Here is a 17,484-nt window from a genome sequence, read left to right as displayed (position 1 = left end):
TTCTATGGCCCTAAGGCAGCCATTGTGCTTCCCTGCGACAGGTTGCCAAACACAAAGACACAGTTCAGCCACTGGGCGCCATGTCTGGTCTCTAGCCCCCATAGGTCTCTGAGACCCAAGCCAAAGAAAAACAGCCATCTTGGAGGCCTTCCTGAGCCATGGTAGAACACAGCACCAATGGAGAAGCAGAGAGTTGCCATCCTCAGAAGATTCTAGAAACCCTCTGCTCAGGTGGGTTAACTATTCCCCTTCCCAGAAGCAGGGTGAAACCCAGGGGTCCAGCCTGCTCTAGGGAAGACCCAATGGGATTCTGGCCTTCTGCCTCTTTCCCACCTCTTCCTGCCCTGTGGTCTGGTTTGCTGAGGACAGGGGACCCGATCTCTGTCAGGTCAGCAGAAGGACCCTCTTCGGCATTGGGACAGCACAAGGACCAGGCCCGGAGGGGACTAAGTGGAAGTCTCTTCGCTGCTTGTCGCCCCACATACCTCTACCTCCCCCCCAAAGAATGTAATTAAGCAACAGACCTCTGCCAGGAGCCGAGCTTTCTGCCTTCCGTCTATAAATCACTTTCTGAGTCATCCCTCAGCTCCAGAAGCAGCAACTTCTCCACAGGCTGAGCCCGGCCCATCGTGCACCAATCCTAACCCCCCGGGCCCAGCCCCGGGGGGCTCTGTGTCCCTGAGGGAAACAGTAGTGGCTACAAGCGACTGGTAGACTGTAGGGTGACAGGAAGATCAGGGGAGACTCCAGCACCTTCCCATCCTGCCCTTTCTTCCCTGGGCAGCAAAGATCTGAGGTTCAGTCAACATAACCTCACTTTCTTTCACCTACCAAGGAAGCTATAGCAGTGAGCATTATGGGGCAAGGGTCAAGTCTGGACCCAGATTTAAATGAGCCAGCTGTCTGCATGGTACAAATAGCTAACGTGTACTTCCTGTAGGCCACGCACCATTGTAAAGCTTGACACATATGCACTCCCTTACTCCCATATCCCTGTGGAGTAGAGGCAATTGTTCATTTTAGTGATGGGGAAACTGAGGTTGGGAGAGGTCGCCTTGCCACTCTCCACCCAGGTAACTGCACAGAAGAGCCAGATGTGTATGCTGGCAGCCTGGCTACAAATGAAGTGTTTGGGGCAAGGTTTGGTAGTGCCCATGGCTGGCTTGGCAGTCATGGGGCAGCCAGTTTTGGGGTTTAGGGCAGATGGGACTGCAGAGATAAAGGGGTGCACTGTCTCAGGGAGGTTCTGAGTGTCTGCTGTGGAGTTCCCGTCACAGACCGGTGCCACCCAGAGACCAAAGTGTGGTCAAAGAAAATGAGGGCCAGTGAGAGGCATGGGCATGAAGTCCAGGGAAGGATCTGTCCTCAGCCTAGGTCACATGGTTGGTAAGGTTAGAACTCAACCAATCTCTGCACTCCCAGTTTGAACCATTTCCAGCACTCAGGTGTGTAAATATATATATACAGAGCACTGGGTGGTAGCCCAGTCTTCAAGTAGGGTGTGAGGCACATGCCCTTTCTTGGCCCATTTAGAGGCAAGAAAGTTCCTTCCCTCCTCCTGGTGGCTTACACATGCTGTCCTGAGACATTGTCTTCTCCCACCATCTCCCTAAAGGCATCTGCTAGCTGCCCTCTCCTTGAAAAGTCACTGTTCTTGCTTGGGTCCCCCGGGGTCTGAAGGGATGGAAGGGCCCTCCTAGGCCCTCTGTCTGCCTCAGGGTCCTCTTTGTTAGGATGAAGCAGCCACCAGATATGACAAGAGTGTGGGCCGGCTGAGGCAGATATCTGTCTGCTAAAGGACTGGGCTCCCAAGTCCGTCTGCCTCTTCTGACCTCAATCCATGGTTTTCCTATGGGACAGGATTCAAGGCAAGATCGACATCCCAGACCTGCTACCCCAGGATCCCTGGAGGGGAGGAGGGGATGATATCCACCCTCACTTCTTAGCCCCAGTGATGTCAATAAAACACTAAGAATCTCTATGAATCAGGGAGGACTTTCCATGAAAGCTTCCCCTATGTCCTCCTCCCCATTTATTCCTCCAGGTTCTTCCAAAGACACAGCTCTTGGGATTGGCATAACATTTGACCTGATATATATATGATCCCATTAGGACACTAATAGATCCATCACTAATTTTGCGCCTTGTGGAGCCTGGAGCTCCGTCTACAGATCAGTAAGGTAGGCAGGACGGCTGTGAACTCCATTCCAAGAGAACTATGTTCCTTTCTCCCAGACACATCCCCCTAGGGCAAGGTCTGCCCTGGAAAGGACCACCACCCTGCTAAAGCCTGGCCATCCGATCTGGTATCTGCCCATCTGTCTGTCTGTGGGATCAACAGCCTCCAGCCAGCTCAGCTCAGCTCCTGAACAGCCCTAGTGGCAGCGTAATTCCTGCCTGTTACAAGTGTTAACACCTGGCCTGCGGCCTTCCTCCCCCGCAGTCTCCAGGTGCCTCCCTGGGCCCAGCCTACTGACCCCCACGGGGTTTGACTGAACATGTTCCCAAGCCTCTCAGAAGTAGCTGGGTGTGTGGGGGGGTGCGGGGACGGGGCGCATGTGCAGGAAGTGGGACATGACACATGGAGAAACTGAGGCAGGGCATAAGGCTTGAGTGAGGGAATGGGGTGTTAGAACCTAGGTATCCTACCTCCCAGTGGGAGCCCTTGGTGCAACACCTTCCCCCAAACCATAAAGCAGGGTTGACAGGTGGTCCCGGGTGAAAAGTGAGGAATCAGGCCCAGCAGGCTGTGTCAGTGGTCTTCAGTCACACAGAGTGGGGTGAGCTGCCCAGCCTGACCCAGGCCCCTTTCATCAGGATATAGGGCAAAGCTCAAAGATAGCTCCATCTTCACTCAAGAAGGAGAAGAAAGTCAGATTTCTCTACGGAGGGATGACTGGGACTAACCCAGAGAGCTCTAGCTATCAGAGCCGGCACTAGTCCTGGCCCAGTGCTGCCACTGCCTGGCCGGGAGGTCTTGGAGCGCACCACGTCCTTCCTGGCACATGGGTAGGAGACTGCTCAGAGCCATCATCCAGGTCTATCTTTCCTCAAGCCCAAGAAAACAGACAGGCTGTTGGGTATGGGGGGGGCGGGGGTCCTTCCTTGAGGTGGTAGAGACAGAAATCCCAGCTAAGTGATTTCCCCTGTAAATCCCTCCTGGGGAATGCGTGAGCTGGGTGGGCCAAGGAGGCAGCGATGGGTTCCGGTGCTTAAAGGACTGGAATCTTCCTGCCTGTGGGCAGAGGGGTATCAGGAATCTGAGGCCCCGGCCACTCTCCAGTCCCAGCCCTGAGAGGGTGACTCACACTCTACCCAGCACCAAGAGCAAAGGGAAACCGACCTCAGAGAGGGAGAACCAATGCCAGTCCTCAAACAAATGGGGAAACCCAGAGCCAAGGAAGGTCCTATCCTCACTCTAGTAGGGAAACCTCAAACCAGCCGGGCCCTATAGCCGCCTGTGGAGCCCTCTGCTGCCTGCTGGGCCTTCCCGTCAGGGGACATGGTGCCTGCTAAGCACCCAGCTCACGGGTCCTTCATGCCACAGGTCAGATGTATGCAAACACATCCATAGACATGAGCCGCAGGGTCCAACCACACCACTGGCACTTGGGGACAAGATCACAAGCGGACCTAGACACAGGCCTCTTCCAGCTGCAGACACAAGACTCACTCTCATACTTCCAAGCACAATCAGGTTACAGCCATGAGCAGGGATCTCATGCACAATGACGTGTGTGTGTGTGTATGTGTGTGTGTGATGAAGGCATGTGTGAATACCTGTGCACGCACACACACACACAGTCCTAGTCACAAACATCATCATGTCTAGCATTACAAGCAGAAAACAGACATCCTCTCTCCTTGACACAGGCAAAGGATACTTCTCTTACATACAGACACATCACAGAACGAGCCACTTGCCGACACTTGTACGCAGAAACACAGCACACCCTGACATGGGCCATGAATCCCCCAGGCACACCCTGCAAGATTGCACACGCACAGTTGCCCGGGTCTCAGACATGAATACTCCTACCAACAGACACACTAGTGTACAGACACGTCTCTAAGGGTCACAGGCCCAGAACACACCACACACACATAGAGGAAGTCACAGGCAACGGCAAAAACATGGGTACACTTGGACCTGCCGGCCCTCATAACACACACACACACGCACACACGCGCACGCACACGCACGTGCACGCACACGCACACACACACATGCACGCACACACACACACACACACACACGCACGCACACGCACACACTGTGCACCTCCTTGCTTTAGACAAAGCAGTACCCTCCTCAACCCCTAACTAGGCTGAATGTCTGGCCTGTAACAGGGCCCTGGGTTGGCCTACCAGGTTTCCCCAGCATTGCTTCCTGATGGTTAGGCCCTACCTAGATATATATCCAGACACCGTTACACACAGACCCCAACTGCCACCTCCACGTACCCACCTGGCACTGCCCTACGAAGTGCCTTCCTCCAGCCCACAGGGCAGGGAAGCCTGCTCCCTCCAACCAGAGCTTGCCATCCCCACCGTCAGGCCACCCGAAGAGGCCAAGAGCAGCATGGCCCTGTCTGGGGGATGGAGAGAGGGTCAGAATAGCCCTGGAGATGGCACTTCCCTGGCTGGCAGAACCCCACCCTGTGTGGCCCAAACATGCTTCTTCACTGCTGGAAGAACCCCCTCCGCAAGGCCACAGCCACCAAAGACTGCCCTCATCGGGAGTCTACTTAAGAGCAGCTCCCAGGACCCTGGGGCCCGAGACACCCCAAAACAACTCTGGGTGTACCCTCCAAATTTTGCCAGCTCTGTTCCTTCTATCTGGGACGCCCTGGTGGCAGGTGGGCTACAGAGAGATACAGGTGACAAGGCACCCTTGAGGCACTTCGCTCTGCCTTTTGCCCCAGGGGCCACAGCCCTAGTTCTTCTCCTCACCTTCCACCCCCCAGGCCCAAGCTGTCTACTGTCCGAGAGGGGAGAGTTCTTCATTAAAGTTTTCCAGAATGCAGGGGGCTGGGGACTGGGAGAGCTGGGGTGTAATTTACAGAACTGGATTCAGTGTGTCTTCCCCGCTGGCCCCCGGGACCCATGGGGGGGGTGAGAGCAGCAGTGGGGCTTGGAAAACAGAAGACACCCTGGAACTGGGGCTCTCACCAGGCTGTTTGTCCCCCAGTCAGCCCCTCTGCACAAGCTTGGCGTCCCCCAAGCACTGCGCCGGCTTTGCTAGCCTTACTTACTAAAATGTCTTTTGTATCCGCATTTCTCAGGGACAGGGACAGAATTCCCCTTCCCTCTCCCTTTCTCCTTGCTCCTCTGTTTTCCAGAAGCAACGAATTTGACATGGAGAATTGGTTTTCAGTCAAAGAACGACAAGCGTACCCCTCCCAAACAACTACATTTTCGAAGAGCCCCCCGCCCCCCGCCCCTCCAGTTTTGCCGGGATGGACATTCAAGGAATAAATACAAGCAAATTCAATGGCATCTCAGATCAGCAAATTCCATATTCACTTCAGAGGCTCAAAATTTAATCTAGAGCAGAGTGGGAGAATCTGATAAAAATCCCTCTCAACTCCCCTGCCAGGGTATCCCCAAAGCCTTTGGGGGGGGGTCTAAAAATATGAAGGCAAAACCCGGGTATTGTGGAGGAAATCTCTTGACCGAGGCTCGGAAGAGGTGGAGTGGCATGGGAAGACAGGATAATTTTGCCTATGGAGACCCTAAAATGGAGAAGAGGAGTGGCCGGGGAACCCCAGGGACAGCTCTGGGTTTCCAGAAACCCAATTTGCAAGCAAATGAGGGGGTCTCCCGGACCCCTAGATTGGGATGGAGGAGGATGAGGGCCAAGAATAAGAGACCTGCAGAGACAGGGAAGTGCTCTCGCCTCTGCGGCCGGGTAGAAGGGAAAATGGTGATTATCCAAGAAGCCAGGAGTTGAATTCTGAAGGCGACGGCGGCAGAAGATCCAAAAGGGGAGGACGGCTGGAGGGGGCTTGGGGGGGTAGCTGGAGGGAGGGAAGGAGAACGAGGCCCCAAGGCCTTAGGCAGCCCACACCCGGCCAGCGCCTCCCTAACCTCCCCTCCACCCTCCCCGGGCGCGGCCGAGAGATCGGGGCCGCGGGCACACGAGAGACGAGAGTCTTACCACCAAATTGGGTAGCCGGCGAGGACCCTGGTGCCACCGAGCAGGAGGCCGAGGAGCAGCCCGAGCAGGTGGGTCTCCATTAGAAGCAGCGCCGAGGAGGAAGTTTGCCCGCGACCATGAAGAGGGGGAGCGACGCCCCCAATAGTTGGAACAAAGTCCACTTGAGGTTGGAAATGACTTTCGGGCTTGTCAGAAGCGCACCTCCACCCGCAGCCTCTCCCCCCCCCCACCCTTCCCGAGCCCAGAGTCGAGCAGCCGGGTTTGAAGATGTCAGCGAGCAGCCAATCAGCGCCCGCGGCCTAAGGTAAGAGATGAGTCTGTAGTTCAGCCTGTCAATCACGCGCCCCTCCCGCCCGGCCCACAACTCCGGCTCCGGGAAGGGCATCACCGCCCGGCAAACTTGGGCAAAGCCCGCGCCCTGCAAACGTTGGGGAGGTGGGAGAGGTGGGGCGGTGGTGGTGGTGATGGTGGCGAGGGGAGGGTGTATGGGGGGGGCGGACACTAAAGAGGACCAGGCACGCTGAACCCTCTGCTAACCCCGGGACGGTCCCTGCCTGTGCCAGCTCAGGTTTAGGGAACCCGGGCTCTGACCCCGGCGTTCACGTGGTGACTTGGTCGGCGTGGGCATTAATGAGGGTGACTCGTTTGAGATCGGGGAGCGGGGGTGGGGGTGGGGGGCGCGGGTAAACTGTGGTTCCTTGGGACTTGGGGGATCGGTGAGGAATAAATGGCAAGCACAGGGATGTTTCCAGAAAACACCATTTGGGTGGTTGGGATCCGAGGTTGGGAAAGAGAAGCTCTCCCAGCCGCCAGCCTCCGGCACCCCCTCCACCCCATCGCCAGCCCGTCGGCGAGCTGGAAGGCCCCGAGCCCCGGCCGGTCGCTGGAGGGGGCTTTGCCGAGGCGTCGGTCGGCGAGGCGCGCGGGAGAAAGTCCGCCGGGGCTCGAAGGTCTGCCCGCGGGCGGCGCCGGGGGAGGGGGGCCGAGCGAGTGTCATCCGAGTCTTTTGTCAGGGATCAGATTGGTATCGGGACCTCCTGCTGCCTTTGCATTTCCTGCAACTGACACCAGCGGCCGGTTGCATTTCCTGCGGGCGGACTAAGGGTCACTTTCTCCTCCTCCTCCGGGGCGTTCAAGGCCCGACCTCCAAAGCCCCCTGCAGCCCCCTTTTGGGATCTTTGAGGTGGAAATATTTGGGGCCAATGAAACGTGGCAGCCTTGGCCTTGAGTAGTTGGGGGGGGGGGGCTCTCAGATCTGCCCTTTCCAATTGCCCATGTCTTCTGTCCAGCACCTCGGACCCTTCGGATGGTGGAGTTGCAACCTGTGGTTTCGTGTTAAAAACCTGGTTGCAGGGGCTGGAGAGATGGCTTAGCGGTTAAGCGCTTGCCTGTGAAGCCTAAGCACCCCGGTTCGAGGACCCATGTAAGCCAGATGCACAAGGGGGCGCACGCATCTGGAGTTCGTTTGCAGTGGCTGGAGGCCCTGGCGCATCCATTCTCTCTCTCTCTCTGTCACTCTCAAATATAAATAAAACAAACAAACAAACAAAAAAACCCTGCAGACACTGCATCTATTTGGAAACTCACCTGTCCCCACAGGGTGGGGGACCTTCAAGGCTCTCCCTCTCCAGAGCCCAGTAGTTAGGGTCTCAGCCCTGAGTGATGCTCAGATCGTGGCTAAATGTGGGCACTCAGCCCTGTCATCTAAGGCCAGGCCCTCCCCTGGACCACCCCAGGCACCCAGAGATTGATACGGCCCAGGCCTGGGGAGAAGGAAGGGGAAATCGGGCAGAAGAGAGGAGAAGGAATCTCGGTGGGATTTGCTCAGTGAACTGCGGGGAAGGGGCAGAAAAAGAGTCTGCTCAGATCCCTGCCAGGCCAGGAACTGCGGGGTCTCCGCAGCTGGGGGAAGGGGCAGCATGGCTCCCCACGGTGTGTGTATGGGGGGCACACATTCCTGGCCTTTGATCCTGGCTGACGGTGCCCACAGCTCCAACCCACTGCTCCTGCTGGTCTGCTCTCCCCGCGCGGCTGCTGCTAGTGCAGGGAGACTAAGGAACTGGCCCCTGGGGCAGCGAGGGTCGGAGAGCCGCCTGGGCTTGTCTCTGCTGCTGCCGCGTTCCTACCCCAGTGGAAGGGGGCGGGGGGGGGGGTAAAAAAGGGGAAGGGGAGGGGAGATGAGTAGAGAGAGGAGGGAATGAGAGGAGGAGGAACTTGAGCTCCCAGAGGGAGGAAAATGGGGGAAGAAGGAGAAAAGGGAGAGGTGAAAATTACCAAACCAAAGAGCCCCCCTCCCCCACACACACACCCTGATGAGCATCAGTGGACTTGGTGGAGGCTGCCCATGGGTGACCCCAGACAAGCTCCCCAGGGCTTAGGCTCGTTCTGAGGTCCCCATTTCTAATTCACCTGGAGGGATGAAAGGGAGCTTGGCCTCCGTGGGGGAGCACCCCAGCCCCCAGGGCTGATGCTGTGTTCACACACCTTCCTGGCTCAAGGCCAGCTAGGTACTTCTTGAAGGGTTCCCGGACACCACTGGAGCTTAATGAGGTCTTCTGCTTCAGCTTGGGGTTCAAGGGCTGCACCCTGGTGTTTCTGAAAGCAGGGAGGGTGCCTTCCCTGGACATCACTGTGGACTCTCTTGGGGTCATTTTGAGCCTCCAGATTCCACGGGTGCCAGTCCTATGCGATGGGAGCAAAAAGTGTCAGTGGCTTTGGGTGGAATGTGGGGTTGACTGAGAAATGCCCAAGGAGTGATTTTTTGAAAAAATTATTTATTTATTTGAGACCAGACAGAGAGAGAGAAAGAAAGAATGGGCACACCAGGGCCTCCAGCCACTGCAAATGAATTCCAGATGCATGCGCCCCCTTGTGCATCTGGCTTACGTTGGGTCCTGGAGAGTCAAACCCGGATCCTTTGGCTTTGCAGGCAAACGCCTGAATGGCGAAGCCATCTCTCCAGGCCCCAAGAAGTGATCTTTAATGGTGCGGACAAACTGGTCCTTTCCCTGAAAGGCTGTGTGCATACAGGTGCCTCCTGCAGGCAGTCTGGGGCCCGGCCCAGGGCAGTCCTAGGTGGTGTTCATTGGTGGGCAGGAAACAAGTGGAGGGGAGGCCGGGATGGAACCCCAGAGACAGCTGGCCCTGCTGGAGATGGGGAGGGGGGAGCGGAAGCGGAGAGAAGGAAAGGCTGGCATTGAGGAGAATGGAAGCCTGCGTGGGGATCTCCCAGTCTTCTACTTGAGAGCTCTCTGGAAGAGGGGATTTCGGAGTCCTTGCCTCTCACTGCCCAGGTGTCCTTCCTTCAACGACAAAGTTAATGTGCTCCTACCCAGCCAGCGGTGCGGGTGGAAACGGAGAAATGGACCAGCCTGGACAGGGAGCCCTCCCCACCCCCCTTTGGCGCGTGTCATCTGAATTCTTAATAGGCATCCCAAACTCAGGATAGGTTGCCCTTGGCAGGAAAGGGTTAATTTCGTTCCGGAATCGGTGTAGGGTGAGTGGGATGGAGGTGTCCGCCGGGTGGACCCGAGACCTGGGCCCTAGATGGGAGGGTGGTCTCCAGAATAGGGAAGGGAAGGTAGCCTCGGGGGTTAAACAAAAAGGGGGGGGAAGGGGGAACAGTGTTGTGCTTGCGCGTGAGTGTCTCGGACTTCAGACCTGGGATGGGGACCCCCACCCCCACCTCGGTAGCCACCCCAGGTTCCTTTTGATGCGCGCTGCGGGAGGCTCGCGGGCGGCCGCGGTGGATTCCGCCGCCGCGCTGCACCGGACCCCTGCGGAGGCACCTCGCAGACAAAGAATACCGCTGGCCAGGCCCCCGCCGCCCTCACGCGGCTGCTCGTCTGTCGCCAGGAGGGCGTAGGAAATGTCCCAGCCAGGCCCCGACTGAGCTGGGACTCTCCCGGAGGGGCTGCGGGGTGGGGGCGAGAGGTGGCATCAGGCGCGCCTCTAGGGGTGGCGGCTTGGTGGGGTGAGGAGGATGGAGGCGAGAGATAAAACACTGCGGGTGTGCCAGGATGTAGGGCCTGCGCAAGGCCGGGAGCTGGAGGCTCTGAGGACACTGGCCTAGACAGAGGGCCTCTAGGGAGCAATTCCAGGTGAGCACCCCCGGAGGCCACAGGAAGACGGGACAGCCGAGGGCAGCCTGGAAGCAGGAAGGCCAGAGAGTGGCTGCTGGGTGCAGAAATTAATTGGACAAGAGTCCGCTCATGCCTGCCTTGGCATAGAGGCCCGGGCATCGTTGAGCACCAAGTCCTCGGATCAGCAGGGTAGATGAACCACAAAAGTCACTCTGGCCCAAGTACATGCTCTAGAGCTGAGGCCCAGTTCCCATCCCAGCCCCCTTTGGCCTCAGTGGTGACAGGACCCCCCCAAGTCAGGAAGGTGACCTACCCAGCCTCCCACAGCGCGTTTGGTCCTGTGCAGGCGGAATCTTTTGGGATCCTGGCTAATGGAATATCCTCCTGAGTGAACGTCTTTAATCAAGTCCCCAAGTTTAGTTGAGGATCACTGAGTAGTTGGCCTGGAGCTACCCTCTCCTCCCCACCCAGGTTGTTTTGGGGGAGGACCTGACAGTCCTAACAACAGGACATGGGCAGGTTGAGGTGACTGACCAGGGCTCTCTGGCCCTTCCCCGCCCGCTATGCCTACTTGAGGGTTTTGGTGGCCTCAGCTGTCAACACAGTAACATGGGAAAACAGCGGTTCTCTCTTGACCTAGCGGGGTGAGACTCAAGATCCCAGGTGCTGCCTGTGGGCTTTTCCTGGATCCAGACAGTTCCCCACGTCCAAGAGGCCCCAGAGTCCTTCGGAAAATGATATAGATACTTAGAAAGAGAATGAACTGCCAGACGTGGTGGCGCACGCCTTTATTCGCAGCACTCGGGAGGCAGAGGTAGGAGGATCGCCTTGAGTTCCAGGCCACCCTGAGACTACATAGTGAATTCCAGGTCAGCCTGGGCCAGAGTGAGACCCTACTTCGAAGAAAGAAGAAAGAAGAAAGAGTGAACTGCAGAGAAGTGGTGGCGGCTTTCCAGAGGCTCTCCTCGTTTGGGGAGTGTCCTTGGGACTTGTGTCAGTGTTAAATGAGAGCTGCCCTGACACGATATCAGACAGTGGTGGTAAATAAGAAAAACTGGTTATCTCGGGCTGGGGATATGGCTCAGTGGTTAAGGCACTTGACTGCAAAGCCTAAAGACCCAGGTTCAATTTCTCAGTACCCACATAAAGCCAAATGCACAAAGTGGCACCTGCATCTAGAATTTGTTTTCAGTGGTTAGAGGCCCTGGCATGTCCATATTCTCTCTCTCTCTCTCTCTGTCTATCTCTAGTTTCTCTCTGTCTCTCTCTGCTTGCAAATAAATAAAACATTTTTTAAAAAAGAAAGAAAGAAATATTGGGCATCTTTTTCTTCTGTGGAGAAGAGGGCTCTCACTGGCCTCTCCTGTCGCGTCTCCCCTAAGTGGCCCCTCTTCAAGAGCCCTTTCCTGAAGAACTTATCCAGCAGCACACACCCATTTTAGCATCTCTGCTGGACAGGGTCTCTGGGCCTCTTAGCTGGTTTTTCTTCCATGCAATCCCTAACGCTGACATGAAATGACACATATTGCATACCAAACTTGTCTGCTACAGGCTGCCCATTTCCTACTCTGAAATACTTGCTGGAGAGACTGCAGGACCCCAACATGAGATCAGGGCATGCACATTGCGGGGGTGGGGGAGAGGCAGTTCCACAGGAGCCAGGCCTAGGAAGGGAGGCTGAGGGTCTGGGCTCATGTTCCTTGTGGTCCTCCGGGGTCCTCACTGCTCCTATCTTCCAGCAGACTTTGATCCTGAGGAATTTTGCTCACCCCAGCCACCCTGCTGGGTTTTGGGTCCTGCTTTCCTTGTGGACAACACCTATCTACTGGGATGAGATCAGGACTTTGCAGCTAGTTTGGAAAGTCATTGCCACCATGAGACATCCCGGGCTTAGAAGGCTCTCTAGATCCATGTCTCTCTTCCTCTTCTTCCCTTCAACCTCACTCTGCCCACCTTTTTACCCCCGTTGCCCCGGAGTCCTGAGTCCCAGGCTCACAAATACTAGCTGCCAGAGGCCCCTCATTTAGCAATGCCAATTCCTGGCTTTATCGTGAGCCTATTTCAGGGAACACACCTACCCTCTGGATGGGTGGCTCTATGTGGTCTCTCTTGGTCAGAACTCTTGCTCCTGGGGTTTCCTACAGCTCCCCTATGTCGAAGGACTGCTGCAGTCAGTAACAAGGAAGGGTGCCACCCAAGGGGGACTGGCGTCATCTTTGCTATCCAGTCTCAGCCAGCCTGAGCCCCATCCTTTCACCTGGCCTCTGCAGGTATGAAAGTCTTTCTACTTTCTCATCATTGTCATCTGAAAACTGACTCTTGCCTGCTTCTGCAAAGCTCCCAGGAGTTATAGGCCAATCTCCAGGAGCTGGTTCCTTGGGGACTCACTCCAAGGTACACACAATGCATTGTGTATGTGTGTGTGCGCACACACGCACGCACATGCATGTGTCTGTACACATGCATGTCTCATTCACTTCACCATTTCATTAAGGGGCTGTGTGTGGGCAGCCCTTGCCAGGTGAACAGCTCCGAGCCCCAGCAGGCCCAGGTATTGGTGAGTGCGGAGTTTACCATCTGCTGGGGAGAGTCACACTTCAGAGGACCAAATAAATGTTTCTAAAAGCAAGATAAGATCTGGGAAGATTCTTTCTTGGGGGAAGACTTTGGTAGGAACACTTTAGGGAAATGGGATAGAACAAGCCTGGTATTATCTAGGAGATGGTGCAGATAACAGCCCATCATGCCCCGGCGCTGGCTTGTACCCTCCAGAGTTCTGCCCACTTAGTCATCTTTTCAAAAATATTTTATTCATTTATTTATTGGAGAGAGAGAGAGAGGCAGATTTAGAGAGAGAATGGGCATACTAGGGCCTCCAGCCAGTGCAAACAAACTCCAGATGCATGTGCCACCTTGTGCATCTGGCTGACATGGGCACTGGGGAATCGAACCTGGGTTGGTCCGTAGGCATTGCTCCCTAACTGCTAAGCCCTCTCTCCAGCCCTTAGTCATCTTTGGACAGGTGAGTATGACCAGCAGAGATGACCAGTAGGACTTCAGGCTGGACCAGCTGTTGGCCCTGGGTGCTTGAACACGCTCATGGGCCCAGCAAGCAGTCAATGGGGTCTGAGTTGCCTCAGCAGCAGAGATCCAGGAGCAGATGCCTATAGCTGGCACCAGTAAGGATGGGCCCTTGGGCAAACCAGGGACCCTGGCATTGCTCCCATGCCAGTAGGCTTCCTTTGCTTCTTTGCGTTGTCTTCCAGGAAAGGCCTGGACAGGGCTTCACATGCGTGCCTGGGGAGACCTCATCTGAATGGTTTGCCTGAGAGCCTCGTTCTCGTGCCATAATGACTGTGATGGGTTCCATCGTTGCCTCTTACTGTATGGCACGCTGCCTGCCCTTGCCAAACCTGTTTCCTCACTCACCTCAAAAGGCTGTTGCCTGTTTAGTGAGGTGACGTGGGCTTCCTCTGAAATGGTGCCTGGCACAAGCTGAGTGATGGGAAGCGTCATTGCATCCCTTTTCGCTGTCTGACGCTCTTCTTGGTCCTCAGAAGGGGGGAGGGCTTTAACTTGGGAGGGCAGACACCCCCAGTTTGCTCTCTCTCATCGAGCTCAAAGATAAACTGTGAGTAGTTATGAGCCTACCATGGGGTCTCTTGCCTGTGGCCAGGGATTGGGCTAAAATGGACCATGAAGACAGCAAGGAAGGGAGGCCATCTGGAGAGAGAGAGGATGTGGGTGTGGGGAGGGCACTCTTAAAATGAGACAGAGTGAGAGGCAGCCACTTTCTCAGCTTTGGGACATTGTTGTCCTGGGCAGGATGCTGGAGGGGTACTGGCCACCCTGCAGCTGTGACGACAGATGCTTGAGAATGAAGCAAAGTTAGACAGGACAAGGAAGGAAAGGGAAGGTGAGTTCCTGGAGCCATTGCTGGGACCTTAACTGCCCTTAAAGCCCTGCTTTGGGGGATGGAGAGATAGATGGCTTAGCGGTTAAGGCATTTACTTACAAAGTCAAAGGATCCCAGTTTGACTCTCCAGGACCCACATAAGCTAGATGCACAAAGGAGTGCATGCATCTGGAGTTCCTTTGCAGTGGCTAGAGGCCCTGGCATGCCCATTCTCTCTCTCTCTCTCTCTCTCTCTCTCTCTCTCTCTCTCTCTCTCTCTCTCTCCCCCTCCCTCCCTCTCCCTCTCCCTCTCCCTCTCCCTCCCTCCCTCCCTCCTTCCCTTTCTCTCTCTCCAATAAATAAATAAATAAAACATTTAAAAAATAAAATTCTTTTAAAAAAAAAAGTCCTGCTTTGTGAACTTTGTGATATACAATGGTATCTTTTTCTTTTTTTCCTCCCAGTGCTGAGGACGGAACCCAGGGCCTTGCGCTTGTAGCAAGCGCTCATCCACTGAGCTAAATCCCCAACCCCTGGTATATTTTTTCTTGTTTAGGCCCCCAAGGCTCTTCCTTGCAGCCAGGGGCTTCCTAACTGGCATCTGTACCCTTGTTGCCCATAGTGTCTGATACAGGACTGTGACATGAAATGTAGCTGAATCATTTACAAGCTGAGTTGCTTTAATTGAAGGGCTGGGGATGGTTAGGGCTTCTTTTGGTTTGAGATTTAGTATGGGTGGAGCAGGGCTGCAACTGGAGCTTGAAACTGGGAAACTCGCTGTGAGAGGAGTTGTGGGGAGAAGGAGTCCTCAAAAGGGCAGCGAGGGTTGAGGTGGGGATTCTGGTGACTCCAGAACGTGTCTGACCTGCTGCTGCCCTTTCTCCTCACAAGGCTGATGGCATGGAGCATGGTCTGGGCAGGGTGGAAATGTGTAGCAAGAGCCGGGTGTGGTGGCACACGCCTTCATTCCCAGCACTCCAGAGGCAGAGGTAGGAGGATTGCCATGAGTTCAAGGCCACCCTGAGACTATATAGTGAGTTCAAGGTCAGCCTGGGCTAGAGTGAGACTCTACCTTGAAAAATGAAAAAACAAAAAAACAAAAAAAAAAAAAAAAAAGATGGTGGTGAAGCCTGGCACATCCTTAAAAAAATTTTTTTTTTTTTGTTTATTCTTATTTGAGAGCAACAGACAGAGAAACAGGCAGAGAGAAAGAGAGAATGGACGTGCCAGGGCTTCCAGCCGTTGCAAATGAACTCCAGATGTGTGCGCCCCCTTGTGCATCTGGCTAACGTGGGACCTGGGGAACCGAGCCTCGAACCGGGGTCCTTAGGCTTCACAGGCAAGCGCTTGACTGCTAAGCCATCTCTCCAGCCCTGGCACATCCTTTTGAATATACTGGATGCTACTGAATTATATGGTTTAAGATGTCAAGTTTTATGGTATATGAATTGTGTCAATCAAGAAAAGGAGAAGAGGGCTAGCAAGATGGCTTAGCAGTGAAGGTGTTTGCATGCAAAGCCTAAGGACTCAGGTTCGATTCCCCAGGACCCACGTAAGCCAGATGCACAAGGTGGAGCATGCATCTGGAGTGTGTTTGCTGGTGTGCGCCTTCACTCCTTATCTGCCCCTCTCTCTCTTTCTTTCTCTCAAGTAAATAAAAAAAGCATTTTAAAAAAAGAAAGAAAGAAAGGGAGAAGAAAAGTCACAGCTGGGCTGCCTTCCTGCCATCTTCTCATGCTCTGATCTCAGCACACCATCACCCTCATTCATGGGGCCCCTCAGGCTTGCTGGTTGCCAGGTGAAGCATGAAAGAAGGTGTTTGTGGCAAGGATGGGCAGGAAGCTGGTTGGGACAGAGTACTGCCTTCAATCTCCTGTTGCTGAGCCTCAGTGTCTGACCCCGGAAGACACTGTCTCTCCTGAGAGCTCCCGACCAAATAGCCTCAGGTTGGGGTTAGACCGATGTTGTAGGGGAGCCTGGCTGCGGTCACCAGATGGTGTCAATCCCCAGCCTCCCACTGCTTAGCTGTGCCTCTGCTGTGGTGCTTAGATCACATGGTATGCATCCCCTTCTCCACAGCTCACAGCCTTAAAATCACGGCTAAACCAAACTGCTCAGAGAACGCTGTAAGCACACCAGCAAAGTCCGCGTGGTGCTGTGAACCGCACATCCTCCACAAGCTCATGGGTTCTGTATGTTTGGTCCCAGCCGATGGCAATTTGGGAGGTGGAGCCTTGCTGGAGGAGGTGTGTTGTTGGGGATGGGCTTATGAGGGGGTGGGCTATAGCCAGCTGCCCCTTGCCAGAGCTAGGCTCACTCTCTCCTCCACTTTCCACCTGCTGTAGCAGAGGGTGACGTCCAGCCTCTGCTCTGCCATCTTTCCCTTGTCATCATGAAGCTTGCCCTCGAGACTGTCAGCCAGGTATATATATGTTCCCTCTCATCAGCTGCTTTTGGTCTGGTGCTTTGTCCCAGCAAGAAGGTGACTGCCACAGCCCCGAGGCTTAACATTCGTGTTCAATCCCAGAATGGGGAAAGTCTGACCAGACTGTCTTAGTAACCGGGGACTGATGACAACGACGATGTTCCCAACACTCCGGCTGCAAAGCCCCCAAAGTTTCTGTCTCTTCACCCTCATCACAAACCCCTATCCGGCCACAGCCCAGCCCCCCCACCTTTGCTGGGCACGGGTGGGAAGATGAGAAGCCAGGCGCACTGCGTCCCAAATCGGTAAGTAACATAGCCAAACTATTGTTTCTTTTCTTCAGAATTTGAAGGCCTCTAAAACATACTTTAGCTCATTGAGCATTCCTCTGAGCACTAGAGATGTTTTATGGTAGCTGGAGAGAACCCTGGGTCCCATGAGATCACAAATCATGGCCTTGGATAACATTGAACCCTGCAGTGAGATTATCCATTTACTCACAATCCCCTTTACTCTTTCTGAGTACTATCAAGGAACAAGACAGATTTGCACTGAGATTTTTTAAAAATGTTCATTTATTCGTTTGAGAAAGACAGGGAGAGAGAGAGAAAGAACAGGCAGATAGAGGGAGAGAGAGAGAACAGGTGCGCCAGGGCCTCCAACCACTGCAAATGAACTCCAGACACATGTGCCACCTTGTGCATCTGGCTGATGTGGGTTAAGTGGTTAAGGTGCTCGCCTACAAAGCCTAATGACATGAGTTCAGTTCTCCAGTACCCGCATAAGCCAGACGCACAAGGTGTCATATGCCTCTGGAGTTCATTTGCAGCAGATGGAGGCCCAGGCATGCCCACTCTTCCTGTCTGTCTCTCTTCTCTCTCTTTCTCTGCTTGCCAATAAATACTTTTTTTAAAAAAGCTGG

General features: G+C 54.8%; 1 protein-coding gene across 1 annotated transcript in view; it reads right to left on the bottom strand.

The window, feature by feature from the left end:
- Window positions 1-6,269, bottom strand: part of Wnt3 (Wnt family member 3) — a 51,577-nt gene extending 45,308 nt beyond the window's left edge. The window contains exon 1 of the mRNA XM_004655112.2: window positions 6,161-6,269. Within this exon, the coding sequence (XP_004655169.1) occupies window positions 6,161-6,240 (80 nt within the window). The 5' untranslated portion in view covers window positions 6,241-6,269. The remainder of the gene's footprint in view (window positions 1-6,160) is intronic.
- Between the last annotated feature and the right edge of the window lie 11,215 nt (window positions 6,270-17,484).

Source organism: Jaculus jaculus, chromosome 9, assembly GCF_020740685.1.
Source record: "Jaculus jaculus isolate mJacJac1 chromosome 9, mJacJac1.mat.Y.cur, whole genome shotgun sequence".
NCBI lineage: Eukaryota > Metazoa > Chordata > Mammalia > Rodentia > Dipodidae > Jaculus > Jaculus jaculus.
The sequence above is the reverse complement of the archived record's forward strand: the minus strand, read 5'-3'. Positions and strand labels throughout refer to the sequence as shown.